This window comes from Rutilus rutilus (genome assembly GCF_951802725.1).
Source record: "Rutilus rutilus genome assembly, chromosome: 6".
NCBI classification, from domain to species: domain Eukaryota; kingdom Metazoa; phylum Chordata; class Actinopteri; order Cypriniformes; family Leuciscidae; genus Rutilus; species Rutilus rutilus.
In genome coordinates this window covers 7,649,073-7,676,403 of record NC_140214.1, presented here as the reverse complement: position 1 = coordinate 7,676,403, position 27,331 = coordinate 7,649,073, and the positions used below count along the sequence as shown (strand labels likewise).

General features: G+C 41.5%; 2 protein-coding genes across 4 annotated transcripts; one reads left to right on the top strand and one right to left on the bottom strand.

Moving 5' to 3' along the window:
* Window positions 1-1,869: 1,869 nt before the first annotated feature.
* Window positions 1,870-13,438, top strand: LOC311292358 (tripartite motif-containing protein 16-like). Of its 3 annotated transcripts, none has more exons than XM_084412028.1 (7): window positions 1,870-1,908; window positions 2,174-2,765; window positions 2,842-2,937; window positions 3,058-3,291; window positions 11,473-11,626; window positions 11,711-11,773; window positions 12,031-13,438. In XM_084412028.1, exons 2-7 carry the CDS (start codon window positions 2,178-2,180, stop codon window positions 12,555-12,557), a joined length of 1,662 nt encoding a protein of 553 aa, XP_084268154.1. In that variant the 5' UTR covers window positions 1,870-1,908; window positions 2,174-2,177; the 3' UTR covers window positions 12,558-13,438. The 3 variants fall into 3 exon arrangements, with proteins under 3 accessions (XP_084268154.1, XP_084268156.1, XP_084268155.1); XM_084412029.1 differs by having other exon boundaries at window positions 1,907-1,938; XM_084412030.1 differs by having other exon boundaries at window positions 1,897-2,765; window positions 11,714-11,773.
* Window positions 13,439-22,780: 9,342 nt separating this feature from the next.
* On the bottom strand, window positions 22,781-27,178 carry LOC311291460 (E3 ubiquitin-protein ligase TRIM47-like; the record flags this gene model as incomplete). Its single annotated transcript, XM_084410495.1, has 4 exons — window positions 22,781-22,807; window positions 25,990-26,223; window positions 26,316-26,411; window positions 26,588-27,178. Coding segments are annotated over 4 exons (948 nt in total), but the record flags the coding sequence as incomplete, so codon positions are not given.
* Window positions 27,179-27,331: the final 153 nt, after the last annotated feature.

Below are 27,331 nucleotides of genomic sequence, written 5' to 3'. Positions count from 1 at the left end.
AGTCTTTAAATGCCTCAGATGTAAAGTTATTCGATGTCAAAGTGACGCCAAAATGAATGGGAGTCAATGGAATGCTAACAGCAGGTGATGGTCCGCTAATCAATGGCGGCGGCCGGGGAAGCTTCAATATTTTATGAAACCCTGCCCCCCCTGGGTATTACACCAGGGATGTATGTAGCATGCATCTGTTATATTAATATTGCATTTCCCCGACGTCGAAATCAAGCACATTGTCAGGAAACACGTTTCCTGGCTGCATGTCAATATCCATGAATCACTGGATCTTTGGTAAGATGTAAGGAATACGATGTCGAGTCCGTCCTTTAGTTTAAACTGATAATCGTTTGTTTTACTCGCGGGGTTTCGCAGTTTCCTCTATCCAGTCATACAGCAGCCTCTTTTGCCACTTAAAATCCGGAACATTTTCTGGGAAAATTATGTCAATGCATAGGCTACCCCGCCTAAATATAACACTTCTGGGAACAATATTTCACTATTGTAAGCCCGTTTATCGGTCCAAATGGGGTGTGTTACTTACTGTCTTTCCACGTGGCAAAGTCATTTAATTCCATTTAAGCTTTTATCTGACTCCATTTTATCACGACCTCGAATTTAGGTTAGATTGCCAGTTGGTTATTGGTCAATTATATAATAGTTTAACAATATATTTGATTGTTCTATTTAACTCTTTTTAACTCTTATTTTACTCGTTCAGATTAGGAAACTATGTCACTCAGAGGTCCTCACCTCTTCTGTTTAACACGGGTCTCCCATTCACAAGCCCATCAGTTTTGGTCACCAAACAGAGGTAGGCTAATTGCTATATACCTGAGGTCGGTCACATTCACGGTTTACACAATCAAAGATACTTTGGTATAGCCCCCATGGAATTGCATACACTTGAAATTAACTTTAAGTTTACTTCAGTAGAGGAATGGCCACTATTACAGCTGACCAACATTACTTCTCTTATAGCTTTGGATTGGCCATGCCGTGGTTTCCCATGTACATTTATCTAAAGTAACATTAAATTAAAACAGAGGTAAGACACACCCAGATTTCAAGAAGCATTTGCTGTTCTAAACGGAAATTCACTTCTTGTCTTTGCAATCCATGTACACTTGAATTGATGCCAAACATTAGTCGTCACAAATCTGACGCAAAACTTGCAGTAATTGGTTCAATCTACTTGGAATACACTCTGCATCACAGGCTAATTTGAGCTACAAATCACCACGAGCCTTCTTCAGCATCTCCCTAAATACTCAGACCAAGGCAGAAACTTCTTTTCAAATGTAAACATGAGTTCACAGTGGGAATTTGCATTAATCACCGTTCCAGACTTACTGGGGACAGCAGTTGATTTACATTGGGGCACACCCAAAGCAGTTAACAAGATGTCTCTAAACTCTCCACACCTTATTACCTTTGTGGGAATGAGACCTCTGTACCAGTCGCAGACATTTCAAATAATACCAAACATGTATAATACTGTACGATAATTGTTCATAGTAAACCATTTAGATTTTTGGGTGAATTCAGGTAGGATGGGAGATGTGTAAATTGGGAGGTGTTCAACTCAAGTGTGATCGTGTCTAGAATGGGGATGGTGATATAGCAAGAGAGTTCAAATGCTAATTTCCTTTGTTTTCTCAAGGAGTAGCCCTCTCTTTTCCAGTTATTCCAGTTTCTCCAGTCTTACACTATGGACTATGGACATAATGTGTATAAGATTTACTATGATGTATTTTATCTTGGTTGACTAATTTTACAGAGAGACAGGTCTGGCACAATACAGTCAATGAAAATGCAGTGTATGAACGCCCTCTACCGGTCGATTTTAACCTCGTATTTACACAAACTGCTTTCAGTTTCTCAAACGCAGAACCAGGAAACTCTTCGGTTTAGGTAAAATGAAACCTGATTTCTCTCTCTCTGGTAGGCTATTGTCTTACTCACTGTAGGGTCTGTAGGTAGTAACAACATTTCAGATTCTAGATTTTAGGTATTAGGAACTATTTTAGGTAAGAAATTATCTCTCTGTGAGAAGAAGCTGTCACTGGAGTAGTTGTAATTCTAGAGTTGAGAGTTAAACACACCTTTTACACCTTTCTCAAGCTCAAGTACTGATTAGCTCTAGGCTATGTTTCTCTCTGCCTGTGTGTTCGTGCAGTAAAATGGCAGAAGCCAGTATTTTGTGGGATCAGTTCAGCTGTTCAATCTGTTTGGATCTACTGAAGGATCCAGTGACCATCGCCTGTGGACACAGTTACTGTATGAGCTGCATTACAGACTGCTGGAATAAAGATGATCAGAAGAGAGTTTACAGCTGCCCTCAGTGCAGACAGACCTTCACTCCAAGACCTGCTTTAAACAAGAATGTGGTGTTTGCTGAAATGGTGGAGACACTGAAGAAGGCAAAAGTCCAAACAGCTCGTCCTGCTCTCAGTTATGCTGGACCTGGAGATGTGGAGTGTGACGTCTGTACTGGAAGGAAATATAAAGCTGTCAAGTCCTGTCTGGTGTGTCTTGAATCATACTGTCAAACTCATTTTGAGCGACATGAGGAATTTCACTCAGGTAGTAGACGACACAAAGTGACTAATGCCTCTGGACGACTGCAGGAGATGATCTGCTCTGAACATGACAGACTGATGGAGGTTTACTGTCGTACTGACCAGCATTGTATTTGTTTGCTATGTACGATGGACAAACACACAAATCATGAAACTGTTTCGGCTGAAGCAGAGAGATCTGAGAAACAGGTATGAAAAGCAAATCTTAGTAAAATACACGTTTCTGATGCAATACAGTAAGAGCTGTTATCTGTTACTCTTACAGAAACAGCTGTGGGACATACAAGGAAAGATCCAGCAGAGAATCCAGGAGGGAGAGGAAAAGCTTCAGGAGCTGAAAGAGACTGTGAAGACTCATAAGGTAAGTTTAAGGGGAGTCGGAAATGTTTTAGGTTCTTTAAGGACTCTAGTAAGGACTTGAGGAGCCCAGTCCCACTGAAGCCCATGAGTGAAAGGTCTGATTGTCTGTGTATCCTAACAGCGCTCTGCACAGGCAGCAGTGGAGGACAGTGAGAGGATCTTTACTGAACTGATCCGCTCCATTGAGAGAAGCCGATCTGAGGTGACACGGATGATCAGAGAGCAGGAAAAGGATGCAGTGAGTCGAGCTGAAGGACTCTTGAAGCGACTGGAGCAGGAGATTGATGATCTGAGGAGGAGAGAAGCTGAGCTGAAGCAACTTTCACACACAGATGATCACATACATTTCCTACAGGTAACTGATTTCAGAAGCAGTACATTTAAGATTATCTTATTATTACAGTGAAAGAGTTTCTAAAAATAAAACTAAGTCAGCGCTTTTCAATCTTTTTGACTCTTTTTGGGTTTTTTCAGTCTTTTTGACACATTGTCCAAAACAATTTTAATTCCCCCTATTACATTGCTTAAGATATTTCCTCTGGTATTTTTGCTGTAATAAATATTATATAAAGTATTATATAAAGTTATATATGAAGTAACCTCAATTCATTTTGTTTCAAGACCTGCATGCTCCTTTATAAAAACAATAGATATTGAGGGTGGAAAAAAGATGTTATGTGTAGCACTTTAATTAATTAATTATTTAATTATATTTTAATTTAATTTAATTAATGCTCTTTTGTGAAGTCTTGATTTTGTTTTTGGGGTGTACTAGAATATGCTTTTATGTTGTTCAAAAAACGTCTCGGTTACGTATAGTAACCCTCGTTCCCTGAGTCCAGGGAACGGAGACGCCTCGTCGGGGGAGTTCCCCTGACGAATTGGGATCACGCTAGGGAGACCAATTGCCTTCGAGTGAATTAAAACGAGCCAATGAACATTGGCATGCAAGGTTTGCATTCCGCGGCCCGCCTACCAGTGCGGGTATAAGGCGGAATCAAGCGCATACACAAACGCTTTTCGCTGAGGAGCCGAACGGTGTCCAGTCCTCCGCGAAGGTACAGCAGCATGGCGACGGGACGAGGCGTCTCCGTTCCCTGGACTCAGGGAACGAGGGTTACCATACGTAACCGAGACGTTCCCTTTCGTCAGCAGGGAACTCCGACGCCTCGTCGGGGGAGTTCCCCTGACGAATTGGGATCCCTACCAAAACGCCATGGTGCTGGCCCCTTCCAGCGCCCAGCTAAGCTACAGCCCTGCAGCAGTTTCCAGAAATTTTGCGGGAGCTAGCTAGGGAATCACACTGCTGTTCCGCAAGACCCAATCAGTGGATATTGGATAACACTGGGAAAGCGTGTCCGACCCCAAGGATATAATAGGGGGGGGGGACGCTGCGGAAGCTGAGGCAGCCTAGAAGAAGGCCCTCAATACACATATGTACTAACCACGTAGGGTAGTGAAACATATGGCAGTCCTTGAAGGTAGTCCCAGTCCGGAGGAGTGAGGAGCATACTCAACAAGGACGACAGAATGAGTCTGTCAAGGGGAAGACACGGCTGAACTGCACGTGGCAATCATGGGTCGCCGCAGGGACCACTGGAAAAACACCCAGTCTACTAGCAACTCCTTACTGAAGGTAGCAGACCTGGTGCCGGGCGGTCCGCAACGCCTGGCACCGGAGGGGGTGATGGAGGAACTCACGAGGTTAGCCGTTTGTTGGGTAACCAACGGAGCAAAAAGACGCACGTATCCACTCACGGAATGGCGTCGCAAGCCGACACACCTATTCCCTCTAATTACTGGCCGTAGCAAGTACTCGGGAGGAAACAGGTTCCACACGTAGGGTATAAAACCTAGCGAACGTGTTCGGTGTCGCCCAGCCCGCAGCTCTACAAATGTCTGTTAGCGAGGCGCCTTGTGCCAGAGCCCAAGAAGCGGCAACACTCCTAGTGGAGTGAGCCCGCAACCTGGGTGGGCAGGGCTCACCCTGGGACTCATAAGCCCTGGTGATAGCATCCACTAGCCAGTGGGCTAACCTCTGCTTGGAGACAGCCTTCCCCTTCTGCTGGTCTCCATAACAAACAAAGAGCTGATCTGAGGTCCTAAAGCTTTGCGTTCTGTCTATATAACCCGGAGGGCCCGGACGGGACAGAGAAAAGCTAGGGCTGGGTCTGCCTCCTCCTGGGGCAGCGCTTGCAGGTTCACTACCTGGTCCGCGAAGGGCACATATCCGAGCCAGGGTCTCAACACAACGTGAGAAAGGCCGTGCCCGAACTCCAGGCACGATTCGTCGACCGAAAAAGCCTGCAGATCCCCCACCCTCTTGAAAGAAGCCAATGCTAACAGGAGTGCTGTCTTAATGGACAGGATATTAAGCTCGACTGTCAGCAAAGGCTCAAAAGGAGGACTTTGAGCACTAAAGTTAAGTCCCAAGAGGGTACAGGGTGCAAGTAGCTAGGTGGATTTAGCCTCCTAGCACCCTTGAGGAATCTGATGACCAGGTCGTGCATCCCCACGGACTTACCTTCAACTACATCGTGATGCGCGGCTATTGCGGCAACATACACTTTGAGGGTGGAGGGAGACAGCCTTCGCTCCAACCCCTGTTGTAGGAAGGAGAGCACTACACCGATCGGGCAAGTTCGTGGGTTCTCCCCGTGGGAAGAACACCAGCCGACGAACAGGTTCCACTTCAGAGCATAGAGGCGCCTCGTAGAGGGGGCTCTAGCTGAAGAGATGGTATCTACCACTGCCTGTGGTAGGCCATCTAGAACCTCCGCGTCCCATCCAGGGACCAGACATGGAGTTTCCAGAGGTCTGGACGCGGGTGCCATAGGGTGCCCCGTCTCTGAGAAAGAAGGTCGTTCCTCAGAGGAATCGGCCAAGGAGGGGCTGTCGCGAGGAGCATGAGTTCTGGAAACCAAGTCCGGGTTGGCCAATACAGGGCCACCAAAAGGACTTGCTCCTCGTCCTCCCTGACCTTGCACAGAGTTTGTGCAAGAAGGCTCACTGGGGGAAACGCATATTTGCGTAGGTCCCGGGGCCAGCTGTGTGCCAGGGCATCCGTGCCGAGAGTCCCTTCGGTCAGGGAGTAATACCACTGGCAATGGGTCGTGTCCGGAGAGGCAAACAGGTCTATCTGTGCGGCTCCGAAGATTCGCCAGATCAGCTGGACCACCTGGGGATGAAGTCGCCATTCTCCCGGAAGGGGGGACCGACGTGAAAGTTCGTCGGCCACACGATTGAGCTCCCCGGGGACATGAACGGCACGAAGCGACCTCAGAAGCTTCTGACTCCATAGGAGGAGGTGGGAGGCGAGTCGCGACATACGACGGGAGCGTAGACCACCTTGTCTGTTGATGTACGCAACGGTCGCAGTGCTGTCCGTACGGACCAGTACGTGTTTGTGTCTGAGAAACCCCTTGAGGCGACACAAAGCTAGGTGTACTGCTCGCAACTCTAGGCAGTTGATGTGCCAATGCAGCTGGGGCCCCGTCCACAGACCCGAGACTGCATGCCCTCTGTACATGGCCCCCCAGCCCTTGGCAGAAGCATCTGTGAAAACCACAGCATGCCTGGAAACCTGGACTAGGGGCACTCCGGCCCGTAGAAACCCAGGATCCAACCAAGGGGAGAAGGTTTGGCGACAGCTCGGGGTGACTTTGACCCGGAACTTGCCGCTCTGCCACGCCCACCTCGAGACTCGATCGCGAAGCCAGTGCTGGAGCGGTCTCATATGCAACAGACCGAGCGGCGTTACTGCGGCTGCGGCTGCCATATGCCCCAGGAGCCTCTGAAATTGTTTCAGTGGAACCGCTGACTTGCCTCGAAAAGACTTGAGGCAGTTGAGCACTGACTGGACGCGTTCCTCCGTGAGGCGCGCAGTCTGGGCGACCGAGTCCAGCTCCATACCGAGATAAGAGATCCTCTGCACAGGGGAGAGTTTGCTCTTGTCCCAGTTGACCTGAAGCCCCAACTGACTGAGGTGCCGGAGCACCATGTCCCTGTGATCGCACAACACATCTCGCGAGTGTGCCAGAATGAGCCAGTCGTCGAGGTAGTTGAGAATGCGAACGCCTTGTTCTCTCATGGGAACAACGACCGCCTCCGCGACTTTCGTGAAGACACGGGGTGACAGGGCCAGCCCGAAGGGTAGGACCTTGTACTGATATGCTCGACCCTTGAAAGCAAACCGAAGGAACGGTCTGTGTCGAGGAAGAATCGAGACATGAAAGTATGTGTCCTTCAGGTCGATCGCTGCAAACCAATCCTGGGGACGGATGCACTCGAAAATGCGTTTCTGCGTGAGCATCTTGAACGGGAGCTTGTGCAGGGCCCGATTCAATACTCGCAGATCCAGGATTGGTCGTAACCCACCGCCTTTCTTGGGTACAATGAAGTAAGGGCTGTAAAACCCTGACCTCATATCGGCTGGAGGGACCGGCTTGATCGCGTCCTTCGCCAGTAGGACGTCGATCTCTTTCCGCAAGACCGGGGCATCCACTGGACGCACATGGGTGAAGTGGACGCCCCTGAACTTGGGAGGCCGGCGTGCAAATTGAATTGCATAGCCGAGCCGGTTGGTGCGGATGAGCCAGCGCGACGGACTCGGGAGCTCTAACCAGGCTCTGAAAAACCGCCGCAACGAGCCCACCCGCACGACCGGCGTTCCCGCGGAGGGGCAGCGAGGTGGAGGGCAGGGACACGGCTCTGGTGACATTGTGGCGGCCGAGAGCGGGGTCTGGGTGTGTATTCGAACAACACCTACCTGCCTCCACCGGGGGACAGACGGCAAAGAAGACCCGAGAGTGTTCTGCTGCGGTCTGTCGCCTGGCGAGGGAAGGGGAGGAGACAAGGAGCAAGGCCCGAGGGCGGCTGCTGGTCTCGCCTTCCCGCCCAGCGACAGACAGGAGTGGCGTGACCGAGGTGGCGCCACTGCTATCTGAGAGCTGGGGAGAGAGGACTGAGAGTGGCGAGACCCGAGGGTGGCGCACACTGACGTCCTACTCTTGAGCGGGAGAGACTGCATGTTCGGCAGTCCCAACCGTGAATGACCCAGAGGAGGAAGAAACTGCTCTTTTTTAGGTTTTGGGTACCACCGACCAGCTGGTCGGCGGTGGAACAGAAACTAGAAAAATTTAACAAAGGATTCTCCACCCGGCCCTCCTCCGGGGGAAGGAGTGGTGATGACACACACTCCCAAAGAGCAGTTTTCGTCACACTCTCTGGGTCGCTCCTCTCAGGGTCATTTCCCCTCCTTTTGCTGGGGGGGAAACGAACTCCGAGCGGGCTGGTTTTAAGGCGCTTCTGGACCACAGTGTGGACATCGTCTGACCGAAGGCCAGCGCTGTGACTAATCACGGTCAGTCATAAAGCGCAGCTCTACTCCGAGTCAGAACTACCCACGTGCACTGAATGTGCAGGGGTAGTGAGAGAGGAAAAACTTCTGCAGATTTAGGCATGTTTGGCTTGCCATATTGGCACCAAAATACTTCCATACTGCCAAAATTTTTCACACACATCTAGGCACTTTAGACCCAGGAAGTGTGGCTGTCAAGTCTGAACCTTCAGCATGAGAACACACCATTACAGTAGGAACTCAGCATCATTTTCAGAGTATAACAGCCCTCTCTCCGATGTAGCAATCGACATCTGTCCTCCCCTGGGGCCCCGAATGAAATGCTTGGTCCCTCATGATAAGGACCAAAATCCCACTCAAAGCCTCGACGGCACACGGCACGCTGATCGGCTCAAGTCTTTACGAGAAAGGGGAGGCGAACAACGTGCCGACGTGGTCATGCACTCATGAGAGAACATGAACCACCCATGAACGCCGTCTCAACACACTGATTAGGCATGTGAAACAGCGATCATGGCCGTCAACCAGGAATGCAAGACAGTGAACGTGGCCATCGCTGGCACACGGCACGCTGAGCGTTCAAGCCCTCAGGCAAGACGAACAACGTGCCGACGTGGTCATGCTCTCATGTAGAGAGCACAAACCACCCACGAACACAGTCTCAGCATGTTTGTGATGCGCTAGAGGAGTGGGAAGCTCGTGAGGGTCTTTCACATGGCGAGACATTCCGCACTGTAACCCTCAGATCACCAATGTTATTTGCCAAAGTAGCCCTCTCCTGGTGCACCAGAAGAGAAACTAGATCGGGAAACAAGCAAAGGGACTCAACTCATAGAGGCACGCGAGTCTTGATCTTGACCACGCATCTTGAGCGCCGAATGACGCGCGCTGGGTTGCCGTGACAACCCACGCTGTCAACCGGCGCTCGACGGCACACGGCACGCTGAGCGGCTCGAGCCTTTAAAAAGGGGAGACGAACAACGTGCCGACGTGGTCATGCACTCATGAGAGAACATGAACCACCCACGAACGCAGTCTCACACACTGATTAGGCATGTGAAACAATTAACGTGGCCGTCAAATAAGGACAGGAACGATCGCATCCAGAAACACACGAGTGAGACGTCATCCTGAAAAGGACGCGATCTTCACTCGTGTTGCTCTTTCAGGAAGAAATTACTCTCTTTATTGTGCTGAAGCACACAGGGACCCAACGCGGCGACACAGCGGGGAAACTGCAAGCCCGCTGTGCGCACTCAACCGTTTACCAGCTGTAAAAACAGCTTTTGAATTAACAGCGTGTAGACGCAGCCGGCAGACAGGAAATCGCGCGGTCGCTGAAACGCCGTCTCACCAACACAGAGAGGTCCCTTCCCGAAACAGCAGACTCGTAGAGCGTAAGATAAATACAATCTTAAAACTCATTCACTCAGAGAGGACACAACCGGTCGGCTCCGAAGCAGAAAGCGTTTGTGTATGCGCTTGATTCCGCCTTATACCCGCACTGGTAGGCGGGCCGCGGAATGCAAACCTTGCATGCCAATGTTCATTGGCTCGTTTTAATTCACTCGAAGGCAATCCCTAGCGTGATCCCAATTCGTCAGGGGAACTCCCCCGAAGAGGCGTCGGAGTTCCCTGCTGACGAAAGGGAACATTGTTTTTCACATATTTTACATAATTACTGCATCTCTCTCCCCAGTCTGGTTCGAACGCGTCGTTTATTTAAGGTTTCGACGAAGCCCCTCCTTCCGAAATACGAAATGTGCTGTGATTGGTTAGCTGGCCCAGTGTTGGCACCGCCTAGCACATGTTCGGGAAATGTCCCACCCTGCCATAACCGTAATCTCCACTCAGATGTAAATATTAAGGGTGGTGTCAATTTCAAATCAATTCAAGCCTGATTCAGACTAAAGAATGTTAACAAACAAGAGCACAGACTTTGCAAGCACGGATTTCACAGGATGTTTGTTTTTGTGTAATTTTTTCATACAGTTTAGATACGATTTTATACACCATTTAATCATATTTGTCGGAAACTATGGTAATACAAACAGTAATCGATCACAAAACCAATGTTAACTTTCCTAAGGGGTGGTGAACAGCCTTGCAAAAGCTACAGCCTGCATTGTGGTTCTGGAAGCTGTTCTCCATAAAATGTGCAGCACAGAGATAAAGTTCAGGAACATTCGTCAGCCTTCAAACAAATGAGTTTTGGAAACAGGGTGGACAAAACAGTGTCACTTTGACAGCCACAACACTGTCTTCTCTAATGCAGCTCAACCAGGACTTGTCCCCTTTTTTTCCATATATTTCGTGGGCGGGGATTACTTAAATGAGGAACATTATCACTTCACAAAGCCCGGAAAAAACGTGCTGTAGTCCAAAGGGGCCGTTCATTGTAGTTCTTGGAAAGTGGATTCTGTTCAATAAAATATCTCCCTTTGGAGAGGACTTTGAGCTTTGTAAACTTGCACATCTTTTTTTATGCTCAAACAGCAACATTACACACTAACTAAAGTTGAAAAAGTGAAAAAGCATAATAGGACCCTTTTTAGTGCTTTAACAGACGTGTAATTAGCAGTCGTTATTCTGACAGTAATTGTGCCATGAATCAGGACTTGCTGAGTTAAGTATGTGTGTGTATGTAATGATCAGTATGTAATGACATCAGTGAAAAGACAAGCAGACAGACTCTCATCTCTGTTCATTCATTGGTCATGTCAATCACAGTGCTGATTGATTGCACAACTCTGAAAGAAATTCAAACCTCTAACCATAATAGAGTAGGCACCACAACCTGATAGACAGCATTAATGTATGTTTGTCAATCTGATCCATCCATGATTTTTTCTGAACTCTAAACTTAATCCATAAAGTCCAAAAATGTGTGATTGAGGTAACCAATGAAATGCCTGCGGTTAACTTGACAGATATGTTTTCAGTATTAACTTGCACTTAAACGGCTGTGGATAACTTGTGGTTAACTTGCACATAACTGGTTTGGGGAAAAATTCAAGCTCACCCCGTCCTTTTTGCTGGCACTGCTCTTTGTTCATGCACTCTCATAAATTCAGAAAAAAATGCGTGGACACAGATTTTACGCACAAATACATGTGTACGCATTAGTGAATGAGACTCATTGATTATTAAAATCTGTTCTTTTGTTTGTCTTTGTAGAGTTTCCAGTCTCTCTCTGTTCCTCCTGCATCCACAGACAGCATCAATGTCAGTTCTCTCCTCTCTTATGATGATTTGACTCTATCTGTCTCTATGCTAAGAGGGAAACTTGAATACGTCTGCAAAGAAGCAACAGAAAATATATTTGGCAAAGGTAAATATTCATTTATTTAAGCAATTTCAATCATACACCATATAATATCCAATGAATTACACTGTACATGTCTGTTGGTTTCAGTAGTAACATACATTGAAATTGTTACTGCGACTGAACTCAGGACCAGAGATGACTTCTTGCAATGTAAGTGTTACTATTAAAGCAAACTCTATATGAATCTTCACGAAAAATAAATCAGTGATCACCTGAATTCTAACTTGTTATTAGTTATCTGTCTGCTGGTGATGGGGGTGAGTGATGGGGATGGTTGGTTTGTGGACCCTTAAATTTATGGTTCCAAGTTGACCCTTACATGTTTTGCTTCACAATGCAGGTGACTATAATACAATTGACAGAAATATATAAATTATGTTATATCATTAATTTTCTTTTTCAATCAGATTCCTGTCAGCCCACACTGGATTCGAACACTGCACATAAATACCTCCGTCTTTCTGAAGGCAACAGAGCGGCTACTTTTATTGGGACTGAGCAGCCGTACCCTGAACATCCGGACAGATTTCATGATTTTTCTCAGGTGTTGTGTAGAGAGAGTGTGTGTGGGCGCTGTTACTGGGAGGTGGAGTGGAGTGGGACGGCTGGGGTGGGAATATCAGTGTCATATAAGAGCATCAGCAGAAAGGGAGATGGTGATGATTGTGTCTTTGGATTTAATGATCAGTCCTGGAGATTGTCTTGCTCTGACTCGAGGTGTGCATTCAGACACAATCAGAAAGAAATTAAACTCCCTGTAATCTCCAGCTCCTCTAGAATAGGAGTGTATGTGGATCACAGTGCAGGAATTCTGTCCTTCTACAGCGTCTCTGACACAATGACCCTCATCCACACAGTCCAGACCACATTCACTGAGCCGCTCTATCCGGGGTTTGGGGTCAATTTGGGATCAACAGTGAAACTGTCATCTTAAGAGATTCTATGAATAATAGTGCTATATACAGGTTTAAGCATGCTGATAAAAATGAATGAGTGGTAAATGCGGATAGCAGCTGTCTCTCTTCCATCTTTCCGGTGACAATCCCAAGTACAGTTTAACCCAAACTGGAAACTGGACTCATTAAACGTTTCATTACAACACAAACTGTAGGTGACTGTGTCCAAAGCCAATACAAGGAAAACCTGCTAGATAAAAAAAAAAAAAAAAAAAAACGCTTCAGTGCGCCGGTGCGCTGGCAAAGATTAACAGGTTAAAAAAATATATATTTTATTTTTTGGTGTAATTGTATGATGTTTTCTAATATTGTGCAATAAACGGTTGTGATTGATTAGGGATTAAAAAGATTTGCTTTACTAGCATTGGCGACTAAGAAATAACCTGCTGTATATTGCATTGCAGTTATAACCTACATCACATATAATTCATATAAGTCTGTTTTTAGGCTTGTTGTCATGGGAAATCCTTTTCTTTTTTTTTAATAGATACACCTTCAAAAACACAGTATTTGTCATATGATGGACATAAATAACTGCATGAAGAATAAAAACTGTCAAATCCTCCGCTGAGGTCAGCGTTTTACTCATTCGAGGTTGCTGCACAAGAGCTATTAAACCAAAGCATCACTTTCCTTCACTAAACACAATGCCTAAAAGCTGGTCGGCCGTTCCTAACGGTGAAACCACAGGTGGTCCTGCCTGCTGAAAGCACTTGCTTGGATGCTTAACGCCCTCCATGGAATCTTACACCTGCCCTTTGCTTATAGTTGCTGTAAGATATTGTGCTGCATTCTAAAAGACTTGTTTTATGCACATTTATTATTGTTAGAATTGACTCTGACTTTTATGAATAAAAAACCTTAATAAAACTAAATGGATTTTGATTCTTGAAGAAGCTCAAACGTGCTGCGTAACACAAGAAAGAACTTCAATGGTTCACGCACATCAAGCGAACATGCTTGAGCTTCCGTTTATCATAACTGATGTGTGAGCTGATGAATGTTTATGTGAATAAAAGCCTAAATTCAATCTGTCTTCAGAAAATTTTGACCAAACCACTCCATTCATATGGATTAGTTTTATGGCTACAGCCGGATGAGCAGCTGTTCAAAACGAGAGGGAGAGGAATGAGGAAATTAGAATAACATAAATATATTTGATATTCATGCCAGTTCTTCCTTCTTATTGCATAATTATAATTATGTGCATCATTTTTTTAAGTGACTTAAATACAACATATAATAATAATAAATATAGCTGCAAGCAGCAATTAACGGGGTTCAAGCGTTTTAAGCAGAATGAGTCAATGAGTGCTATCCTCTGCTACTGTGTGGTAGTTTTGTGTTTTAGATATAGTTATTTACTTTACTTTTACTTTATCTTTATTGTCCCCAGGGGGAAATTCTTTTCCACAGCACTGCACTTGTTTAACACACACAACATAACCAATATAATACAAATAGACATAATACAAACAGAAAGTACAAACAAAGTACAGACCGTGCTGTCGCAGCAGAGCATGCGCCATCTTAGCCATCTTACCCCTTTATAGGGGTTAAAAAGATTGCAGATGGCCCCAGATTATTGTTGTTAAACATTCATTGCATTTTAAAACATCACACTTACTTGATCTGGACAAACTTGAGTATCATTAGAAAGATTAAAGACTCCAGCTGTGATATTTGACCTCTGTTTATAATAAAACTAGTTTGCAGTGACATTCATTTCTTAATTTATGTCAGGATTGCAAAATAATCCATCTGTAATGTATGATATTTGAAATAGAATAGCAACACTCATATGAATTCACTCATGTCTACTGTGGTTTATGTGTTCACATACATGCAGACAGTGTACGTTAGGGCACTTAGTTCAAAAGTGTGCATATCTGGAGAAATATTGATTTATTACCACGTTTGCAAAATATTTTGTCATATAGAATACCCTTTTTATTTATTTCCCACTGAATTATTCAATCTGAAGAGCTGAAAGAGCGTTCAGAGCAAGTTCTGTCTCCTCTTCCTAATTTGCATCAGTTTATGACTCGTCGCACGTTCATTTGATCTCTACAGCTGTCAATCATTGTACACGAGTCATAATCCTGCTCTGTGAAGAACGAACCAAAGAAACATTTCTACACTTGAAATAAGAAGATAATAAACACATGAATAAGATGGTTGATGGTTTGTGTGTGATTTTCATATTTTAGTATTTTCATATGAATAAAGAATGTTTACATTATACATTCTAAACAGGTGTAGCGATTAGCCGCACACTGTAAAACCCAACAAGTTCAGCTAACTCAAAACATTTGAGGACACTGATTACCTCAATTCAATTAATTTGATAAAAAACAATAGTTATGAGTACTCTGAACTTATTTTAATTGAGTCCACTCAAACAAGGATATTTCTTAATACACAATTAAACTTCACTGCATTCAAATACTTTCTATAACTGAAACTTCACTATATTGAGTAAAACCACTTAAATTACAAACTTTAAATGAACTCAGAGTGCTTGCAGTTACTGCTCGCTCACAAGTTTTGTTCTGATCAGCCTTTGGTAACCTTGTCTGATAGCTACTCAAATTTCATTGGCGGCCATGTTTTTTGAGATACGCCATTGTCCTCATAGACTATCGTGGCACCTCATACAAAGACAGCCATGCCAATTTTCAAGTCATTTGGGCTAATGGTTGGGTGGTTATAGACATTTTTATATTTTTTTGGCACCACCAAGTGGCCAATCGTCACGAGTAACCTCAGATTGAGCTCATACCATACACTGTAAAAAATATGGACAAAGCGTCTGTGACGTCACCCATAGACTTTCTGAAGAACGGGTTTGAAGCATAGACAGTATAAGAAGTGGACAGAGCCATCTCATTGGAACTCAATTGAGACAAGTGAAGCCCATTTTTAGCGAATTTTTAGGACTTCCGTTCCTGACGCGCAGACTCAAACCGACTCAAACAGAGCTTGACAACGTAGATGTGACGTGAGCAACCCGTCTGTCTTCTAGTAGCTGTGCCAAGAGAAATCTGAATCATTCCCTTCCGAATCTTGCAGAGACGGAGAGCGTGAGTAGGAGCTGTCCATGAGCTTGGAGCAGGAGAAACTTTTGCTAGGTATTCTGATTAATTATTTTGTCATTTTGCCTCCACGTCCCCCCGATTGCCCGCGAGCTTCTCCTCCCGTCCATACGGTAATCTCTCTACTGCGCGACAGAGAGTCGCGTGGTTATGACGCAATCGTTAGCCTACTTTTTAAAAAAACTGCTTCTACGGGGCCATAACGGAAGCTACAAGGTAATGGAGCATTTTATACATTGTCGTGTTTCTTTAGAAATAAAAAATGGACAAATGGAGTCTTCAAACGCCTCAGATGTAAAGTTATTCGCTGTCAAAGTGACGCCAAAATGAATGGGAGTCAATGGGATGCTAACAGCAGGTAAAGTTCTGCTACAAGATGGTGGCACACGGCCGGCTTCAACTTCCGGTCGACTTCCTTCCCGCTTGGTTTGAAGCCGTTTATGGGGGGTATGGGCGGCGCCATCTTGGAAAATCTTGGGAAATCCTAACCCCGCCCACCTTCTGACGCAGGTAAAGTTACAAGAAGCTATACAAATAAAGCAAACAATTCAGTCAAACATACAAAGTCAGCGCTCGATCTAGTCTAACGTTAACCATACAACGGTAAAGATAAATAGCTTATAAAGTTATGAAACTTCCCCTCAGCCAAAACGATTGGCCAGGGAACAAATTATAGATTTACGAGACCAAAAATCGCCCGTTAGATATACATATAAGATATAAGACGAATTATATCTCATGTTTAACCACTACAGAGACGTCAGAGTCAGCGGCAAACCTCAGAACAACTAGCCAAGGAAAGGCTGTTCCAGGCGGGGTACATGAACGCCGAGCGCCCGGTCATCGCTGGATCTCACAACTGGATACAATTTTCATAAATCTTTATAAATAAACCACAGATTTGAGCTTTAAACAACTACATTCTCGCCTGAAAAACTCTTAAAACTACATTTCATGATACAGAAACAGTAGTATTATATGTCAACTGTATTAAAAAATGGCGCTTCTTATGTTGTCATTCTCCGTGGCGCTGCCTTGTCAGCTGTCAATCAAGCTGTCAATCAAAGTTAACCACGCCCTTATTGTCATACATTTTATATCTAAATACGATCTAAAGTTAACGAGTTAGAAAAAAATTCACCCCCCTCACAGTTGTCAGGCACTTGGAAGATATCGAAAAATACAATAAAAGTCCATGGGACCAACCTGTAAAAACATGAATTTATGCTGTGAAAACTGACATTTTAATATGGGGTCTATGGACATTTGCTCCCTTTTGGGACCTCGCCCTAGCGGATTTTCGATGTATTGCAGTTTTTCGCACTTCCGGGTAGGCTTCATTTTTCAGATCAGAATGTTGCCGCTTGGCTCATACACGTGTCCCAAGTTTGGTGAAAATATCTAGTTCTGTTCATGAGTTATAGCCATTTTTGTAAATATGGCCACTGACATATAGAAAATTTTGGCACCTCCTAGCGACCGTGCCGCGAAATTTCGAATTTTCTTGATAATTATTGACAATCAGACTCCAGAGAATCTTGCCAAAAGCCGAGGACTAGTGCACCAAAGTAGGTTTTTCATAATACTATTATTGCATACTGTTCAAAGATTTGGAAAAAAATAATTTTGATGTTGTGGGAACAAAGGTTCTTGAAACACTATAATAGAAATAATAAAAGAGAGAATAATAATTAAAAAAATAATAGAGAGAGCTGCAAGAAATCTGAATAGAAATAAGATATTATTGACACAACTTTTTCTGACCATATATATATATATATATATATATATACTGTATATATGGTCAGGAAAGGTATATATATATACATATACTATATATATATATATATATATAAGTATATATATACATTAAATATATATATATATATATATAAATAAATATTTAAAGCACACATTGTGATGTATGCAGCAGCACTACCTACCACCTGGATGCTCTCCCCTCTTTTCTCAATTGTTTCTCTATCACCGTATTAAATTCTTCCACTTTACTGAAATAGTAAGTGGAGAACATAATCACTGCTAGGTTAACAGAAATACTGTTAACGCTTAAAAAAGGATACATTGGACATTGTATAAAAAACAATTCCATTTTCTACTCTTACCTGTGATGATAATCAGGACCAGAGAGGAAGGCCTGCTCAGCATCCTGCAGAGACAAATTCTGAAGCCCAGCCAGGCCATATATGATGGCCTATCAAAAGAAAATTGTTAATTGAAATATACACAGGTCTGTACATAAGTAGCATAAGGTTTAATATACAGTAGGGTTTGAAAGGGCAGAAACATGCACAATATATTATTGTCATGCATATACATATTGTCATGCATACCTCTGGAAAAAGAACACCAGAGGCTTTCAGATCGAACATGCTACAGTTTATTGTGCTGTCAATATGTCAACACAGGCTTATCATGCAACAGTTCCATTAAATGAATGTGCTAACAATTCATTTTACAGCATTAGAGGCTAATATGGCTATGCATTCAAGACTATTTAGCAAACCACCATCACACTGGCTATGTTAACTTTCCAATGAAATGCATCACAATTATTTTTACAGTTTAACAAAATAAATTTGATTCACATTTGATACTCACACTCTGATTGTCATCCATCTTCGCTGGTCCTCTAATTCGGTAGGTGGCGTTGTCACTAAAAACCTAGGGTCCTAGAAATGCGGTCCTGGAACTGCTGTCCTGAAAATGCAGCCTCCGGTTTGAATATTGACGCGGGCTTTACGGCAAAACTTAACATTTAACAAAACTTAACTGAACACGAGACTCTACGGAAAGAAAAGAACTAGGAAAGAAAAGTAGATGACACTATAGTCGTTATGGCTTGAATGAAACTGTTAATCCATTTTCTGCTGTCTTGATCTGTCGTCTTTTCGATTCTCTTTTCGAATATTTAATTGAGTTTGAGAGATTGCATTTGTAACAAAATATGCATGTTCCCGCCATACCTCAGAGAGGTATCATGGAATGTAATTGCAACAATATAACATTTGTAACACAAATAAAGTGGATATATTGTGAATATAGATTTTATTTAACATGTACAATTTTATTAAATTGTTTTAAAAAAAATACATATTTTGTAATATCTAAGAAATAGTGTCCCCCAAATTCATGTCTGTGGTGTTACATCAATGGATGTCTTCCCTTTAAGAAAAGGGGGAAATCTATTTGGATTACTTCCTGTGTGTAAAGGTCATTGCAGGTGCTGGTTGATCTGAGGGGTGCATGGTGAGTACATTCTTTCTTATTCATTTTCTTAAAGTTAGCTAAATTCATGACAATTCCATGTGTCACACTTTATTAGTGTCTGTGGTGTTATGTTGATAACTTGCAGATTTTACATAGTTTAATAAAAATTTTGATAAAAACTGTTGGAAACTTTTCCTTCATCGAAGCAGAGACCAGGAGACGTCTTTCAAGCAGAAGTTACTCTTTATTGAGAACTCGCTGTGCGTCGCTGTAGTCATCCAAGTCTGACTAAAGGAACTTTACATTGCAATTTATATACATTTATATAAGGGATTTACATAGAGGTGGAGACACTCTTAACAAAGCATGAAGTGTACAGGTTTAGGAACCCGGCCTAGACTCTAGAGTGTTACCAATCCTAATTCAATCAGCATAACTATTCAACGACTGGGGCTGGGGCTCCAAGAGCCATTAAAGACAAAGGGTGAGAGTCTCAGTAATCTGACTCATTTAACTTACAATAGAGCAGGAATCTCTTGCTGGAAACTCTAACAGTTGATATAATCATCATCTATACCTCAAATAAATTCAATCTACTCAACTTTCCCAGTTTATATACTATTGTATTGGAACCTAAATTAAAAATTTAAAGGAGAATTTTTTTTTGTAAATTTGGAGTGCTGTCATTACAGAGAACAACGACAAAATCGGTGTTGCCTACACCGTGTTATCCTCTTTTTAAAATTTGCACCCTGTTGCACTCACATTGGCTGGGCACTTGTCATGACACATCAAGGATGTTAAGAGGCTAAAAGCAGGTTTAAAACTTGCCCCATTGAAGTCAACAGGGTGCAAATTTTAAAAAGAGGATAACACCGATTTTTGTCGTTGTTCTCTGTATTGACAGCACTCCAAATGTACAAAAAAACGAGCTCAATGTTAAAATTGACCGGAGTTCTCCTTTAATAAATTTGTAATACAACAATACTTATTCATATTTCTAAAATGTCCCCTGATCTTTAAATCATCATGATGGCAGCATCCATTTTAGAAAAGTCTGGATCTAGGCTAATTTGTCTGTTTTTGCTCAATAAACTTTTAATTGTTTAACCTTTTATGCAATATTACGTCTGTGGTGTTACTTCAAAACTTATCTGAAATTTCTTTCCTTCAGAGCCATTTAATCTTATAATTTAATGTTTTTAGACTGTAAAGTGGTTTTAACATTTTAGAATAAAGACTATAAAGGTATAGCACAGACCATTTTTCCTGCTTTTTTATGTATTTAAAAAAAAAAATTGGCAAAAGTAGGGGCCAAGATGAACAATTAAACATTTCTTTTGAAAAATGAAATTTAAATGATCAATGAAACTGAGTCCTTAAAGTAATTTATGTATTTGTTAATTATTACCTAAAGTTGCATATCCCTGCTCATTTTAAAACAAACCAACATTTTACTTCAAATATTGGTAACACCATAGACATAAGTGGTTGTTTCACCAGTGTTTGATTCAAATTATTTAAAAATCTAAATGTTATTAAGCTTCAATTTTAATGGATATAGAATATTAAACTAATTTTAAATGCATAGCAATACATTTTATAAAAGAAAACAAACAAGCATTTTTACAATTTCTGCCTCTCATTTGCCACCCCAATTGAAGAATAACCCACATGTTACCTGATGGTCTCCTAGCTTTCCCGCTCTTAGCAGAGAGTAGACATGTTTAGAGAGTACAGTTTAGACATGATTTCTATAATAAGAATACAATATATTTTACACCGATATGACTGACAGAATAATTAAAGAGGTCAGACAACATTCACACTGATATCAAACACTCCATGCTTCCATTAAACCATTTAATAGCTATAACAATTGCATGAATTATGATGTGTGATCTAAGCATAATAGTCACACATATAGGTTGTAGACATAATATAGAATTATGCAGTTGTTTTATTATAAGTCCGTCTAGCATTTTTATATGTAAAAACAGTCTCTGTGGTCTTTCTGTGGATTTCAACCCCGTGTCTGTGGGTCATTCAAAGGTCTTTAAGAAGAAGAAAGTCTTTTCTGTATCTATATCTCAGGGATCAAATAACCTTATCAACGTTATCTTTGTGGTTTTCTTCGTGTGAGTCACGATGTCTCGTCCTTTTTCTTCCATTAGTCTTGGGTTCACTGCCTAAAGTGCCTATCATTGACTATGTTTTTCCTTTATCATCTCTTTCAAGCTTGCATGTGTATAAAGTACTTAGCTGGGGTTTTCTAGAGTGAATGGCATCCCAAATGGATCTGATTTAGGGTCCTGAGTGCTGATTTGGAATTCGGCTCGAAGTCTGATTCTTCGCTGTCAGATAGGTCTATAATGTCTATTAAAAAGAAAAGCTGTACATTAGTTCACAAACAAAAATATATTGCTTAAATTGTTACTGCCTTGAGTTAATATTTTGGAATAAACGGAAAAATGCGTAAAAACACCAACTTGATGAAATTTATACTTGGTTTTAATAAATAGAACATTGCATAGTCTAAAAATACCAAAATAAAAAGAAATAAATAGATTTGTATTTGGTCTCTCTTTTTTATGTAATGTTTATTTAACCAGGAAAATTCAGTGTAACAGGGACATACATTTGCATTTGATATATAAAAAATTTGAGGACTTTGCCTCCTCCATAAATATATGAATATATATATTCATTTATTCATTCATTACCTTGCCATATAACCTTACGTGGTTTTAACTGAATTTTGTTCTGAACTTTCAAGAAGCAAAATTGTGAACATTGTTCTGAATATTAAGATGTATGACACCCCATGAGAGGCAGCACTGAATATCTGTCTCTTGATTTTGAAAAAACTGACAATTGTCAGGATTTTCTTTGTCTGGGCTAAAATAAGGTGGCATATTTAACACAAAATTTTCTGAAACTCCCGTTCATTATATACTGTATGTTTAACTTTGCTGAAACACTATATAGAAACTAATAACCTGCTAATGATCTGCCTCAACCTGATTTAAAAAAATGTGTTATGAAACAGCTCAACACAATTATGCTTATTAAGAGTTTCGTGAAATATATATGCAAGTCTCTCTCTCTCTCTCTCTCTCTGTGTGTGTGTGTGTGTGTGTTTTCATAATGACTTACTCAGGAACTGCTCCCTAGTCTTGGGTTCAATACTGGAAATGACGTTGATGTTTGTTACTAAGAAAATAAACACATATACATAATTAGAATAGTTATAAAACTCACTACTTCAGACTTGTGTCATCCAGAAGCTTGCGTTCTGCAAGTGAATGGTGTCTTGTGGTGCCATCCCAAAATCACTTTCATGGACCTATTCCCTGCTGGTAAAACGACCTGCCTATCACAACCCGAGCTGCCAAGTCTTTTTTGATAAAGTCATCTTTTTCGTCAAAACTTGACCCATTAATACTAACATTTATTATTCTATTCTATTTCTAATCTATCTATTTTTCTTTCTATTTATTTATTTATTTATTTATTTAAAAAAAAAAACCTTGCTATGTGTAGCTACTGTGCTAGACTAATGTAACAGCACTTACATATTGGATAAAATCGTCTGCTAAATAATTAAATAAACAAATAGTTCTAATTCTTGATTGTAATTATTTTTCAAAAAGTATCACTTTCATATTTATTTCTATCATGCTCTCAAGCTTATTTTCGCTTGTTACATATTGTAACTCTTTTCTGATGTAAACTGTCACTTTACCTTGACCAGATATTTTTTTCATCTTTTCTTTGCAGGACTTCTCTAGTTGTGCTTTCAGTTGAGAGACAGGTTTTCTCACATCTCCATAAGAGAGGACAGAACTGACAGTAACTCTGGATACATCTGTGAATTGCAGAGGTTCAGAGAGAGACTGGAAGCTCTAGAGAGAATAAATAAACAGAAATATTAAAGATTATTATAAAAGAAAAAACTTCATTAGCAGCATCCTCCCCTTGATATTTAATAAACACCAAAATGAGATGATATTTTGTCTGGTAAACTTTATTATTTGCCTACCAGACATGTTGACAGGCACCAAGTTTACATAGAGGAAACACTGGTGTGTTTTCTATGCTCTTAAGTATTTTCCAGAGTATAAAGATGTGAATTAATGCAGTGATTAAATATTATTTTTCAATAACAAAATATAGTTGTCATCTGTCTTGTGGTCACTGACACAATGAAAATGCTAAAATGCTAAGTGCTACACCGTTGCAGTGTGCGTAGAAAGTAGGGGTGGACAATAGCCCACTGCAAAATTTGGTATCGATCCGATACCAAGTAGATACAGGGCCAGTATCGCCGATATCGATACCGATACCAATACTTTTTAATTTTAAAAGCATGTACTTGAACTCATATGCACTTTCCTGTGCCAGAGCAGTGTGGCATGATTTATGAGGTGAATGCATCATTAATATGCTAAATCTGAATATGTTTTCATGACTACTAAATATTTTGTGATTTGTACTCTCAACCCGCCTGTAATTAGTCAGTGACTTTAACCAAACTACCCTAATTATAGTAAATGCACTATTGTACACTAGCCTACTGTTCAAAAGTTTGGGGTCTGTAAGATTTTTAATTCTCTTCAGCATTTATTTGATCATAAATACAGTAAAAACTGTAATATTATTACAATTTAATGTAGGCTATCTGTTTTCTATGTCATAGTAAACTGTAATTTATTCCTGTGATCAAAGCTGAGTTTTCAGCATCATTACTCCAGTCTTCAGGATCCTTCATGATGAGATGTGCTAATTTTAATATGCTAATATTTTAATATGCTAATATTAAATATATTTTAATATTTGCTGCTCAAGATGATTTTTGATCAATTTTGATCAATTTAATGCATCGATCCTTGTTGAATAAAAATATTGATTTCATAAAAAAGATCTTACTGACGTAAACATTTTGAACCGGTATGTACACTTTATTTTGTTTATTGCGAAATAACTCCCGATTGTTTCTCTGTCATCTAAGCAAGGCTTCGTTTTCCAAACGCACTGTGGCCCCACTGTGGCACCAGCATCGAACGCTCTCTGTGATTGATTGGTTTCGTCTTGTATCCAGATGTAATACAATTATTCACTAACATTCGTTTATTTTTCCACTTAGACGCTAATTTTACGCACTGAATTGCGTGCTAAATTAATAAAAAATTACTGGTAAAAAAAACACACACATTTGGATCGATATTTTTATGTGAGGATCGATCCTTTTCGATAATATGTCAGTATCTGACAGACCGGCCCATGAAACACGTAGATCAGCGGCCCATTGGTTATTTTCTTGATTGACACTGGGCTGGCCCAATCATATATTTAACACCTCCCCCTTTGGGCTCTGAGCGAGCGTGCAGTTCATAGACATAATGTATATTATGTCTATGGTGCAGTTCAATAGAGCGGGTAAGTCCCACCCCTTCCGCTAACCCCGCTGGACCTCTAGGTTGAAAAATCGTCAATGCAAGTGAATGTGAGAAAATAATTATTTTCTGGTCCCGTTTGAATTGTGCCATGAATGTGAACATATGTTGTCTGTGAATTTTTAATATAATTTTTCGTGTAAAGAATGCTACAATTTAGCGGGTAGAAGTTTGATACGGTTAGACTTTGTGTGAGAGCACTTTGTGGACTACAACTCTTCGCTGCTTTCAGACGGGAATCTGAAGAAAGAACAGCCCATTTGGTTTGAATGGTGACATTTGGGTACAAAACACATAAGCATCTCGATCTGTCTCCATAGATTATCGCAGCATTAGCACCGTGATTTGACAAGTGGAGGGAAAATGTGTTATGGGGTGACGTCACATAGGCGACATGTAGGCCTAGTCTTTTTCGTTATGTCTTTTCCACAACTGCTAGCCAAAGAATCATACAATATACTGTCAAAGTCGTAACATGAAAAATTATATAAAAAATTCACAGACAACATATGTTCACATGCATGGCACAATTCAAACGGGACCAGAAAATAATTATTTTCTCACATTCACTTGAATGATGATTTTTCAACTTGGGGTTTTACGGATGGGCGGGACTTACCAGCTCTATGTGTATCTGTCAAAATAGTCAGAGAGATGGAGAAGAAACGCAAGGAATGTGCAGCGAAATAGCGTGAAAAAAGAAACAGGCCTTTAAAGCAGACGCTGTAAAATGTGTCAAAATACCAGATATGTTTTCTGCAGCAGCAGGACTTTCATCAGCTCCAGTGGCTGATGATGATAGTGAGGAGGATAAGGAGAGAGATGAGTGAGTGTATAGAGCCTGCGGTAAGCAGAACTAGGCTATTTTCAAAAAACGTAGGCTACTGTATGTTATGAGTGTGTACTAACCGATATGCCTGTTGTGTTTTGCAGAGTTTTGACGAGTTTAGACTTGATATTGTTTCTTATTCAAAAGTGGTGACCCACTATTTTTGACATGTCTTATTTCACCTAGAGAAGCCTACCAAATAAGCCAGAACCATTACTGCACAGAGGTATGCAAATACATAGCTTGACAGGCAGGTATCCTTCATTCGGTCCGAATGCAATGATTGGACTAACATTTTATAGTCCTGAGAATTTCACAGAAGATATATATTTAGACCACTTCAATTATTGATTGCTATAAGGCTGTAAAGTATGCAAGCTTGTTTCCGGCAAAGAATAAAACAATTTAAAAGATAATTGTGACTTTTTATCTCACAATTCTTAATTTTTTTTCTTGCAATTGCGACTTTATATCACGCAATTCTAAGAAAAAAGTTCAGAATTAGGAGATGTAAACTTCTGTAAAAACGTCCTACTTTTGAGATAAAAAGTTGCAATTACCTTTTTTATTTTCTATTCTGTGGCGGAAACAAGCTTTCATAGTACAGAGTCTTTCAACCAGTATAGCAAAAAATTTAGACAAAACAGATACAGTGTCTTCTGACAGGATCTGGTAAAGCAAATGAATGTAACAGGTAGCCTATGTATTATTATTTTAGTGGATTTGATAATAGTTATTATTACAGTAAAATTAGGAGAGATGTTGCTTATGACAACAGTCTTGTTATTAAGATCTCAGTTACCTGCAGGTAATATATGTGATCGTCAGTGTGTGAAAGCTGCTCCAGCTCAGCTTCTCTCCTCCTCAGATCATCAATCTCCTGCTCCAGTCGCTCCAGTCGTTCTTCAGCTCGACTCACTGCAGCCATTTCCTGATCTCTGATCATCCTTGTCATCTCAGATCGGCTTTTCTTAATGGAGCGGATCAGTTTAGTAAAGATCTTCTCACTGTACTCCACTGTTGACTGTGCAGAGCTCTGTTAGGACACACAGACAATCAGAACTTTCAGTGGGATGGGAAAGTGGCCCAGCACTGTGCTCCTCACTCCTCAGTGACTAAATGTCTCACCTTGTGAATCTCCACAGCTTCTCTGATCTCCTGAAGCTCTTTCTGTCTCTCTTGGACTCTCTGCTGGAATTTTCCTTGTATATTTTCAACCTGTTTCTAGAGGAGGAAAAATAGTTTTGTTTGAAAGGTTATTACAACTATCTTTATATTTTTATCAACATTCAAATTAATGTCACCATTAACTGCATAATAACTGGCATAATGACACTTATTCTGATTCTGATGACTGCAAGAATCAGCATAGCTTATTTATACGTGCTTTCAGTTCATACCTCTTTCTCTGTCCTCTCTGCTTCAGCTGAAACAGTATCGTGATTTTTGTGTTCATCCATCATACACAGTAAACAAATACATTGCTGGTCAGTGCGACAGTAAACCTCCATCAGTCTGTCGTGTTGCGGGCAGATCATCTCCTGCAGTCGTACAGTGGCATCAGTCACTTTGTGTCGTTTCCTTAAAGGAGATTCTTCATGAAACTTAAAGTGACTTTGACAGTATGATTCCAGACACATCATACAGGACTTTACAGCTTTGCGTTTTCTTCCAGTACAGAAGTCACACTCCACATCTCCAGGTCCAGCATAACTGAGAGCAGGACGAGCTGTTTGGACTTTTGTCGTCTTCAGTTTCTCCACCACTTCAGCCAGCATGGTATTTTTACCTAAAGCAGGTCTTGGAGAGAAGGTCTGTCTGCACTGAGGGCAGCTGTAAACTCTCTCCTGATCATCTTTATTCCAGTAGTCTGTAATGCAGCTCATACAGTAACTGTGTCCACAGGCGATGGTCACTGGATCCCTCAGTAGATCCAGACAGATCGAACAGCTGAACTGATCTTCTGCCACTGAAATACGGGTTTCTGCCATTTCACTGCACGAATACACAGATACAGCAGCGGCTGAACAACACTTCAGTTTCAATTTCTCTCAACTGAGAAGTGTTTACTGTCTCGAGACGTGTGCAAAAGAGCTGTGTTTGTAGGTGTGACCAAAGTCTTTTTCAAGGATCCATCTATTTAT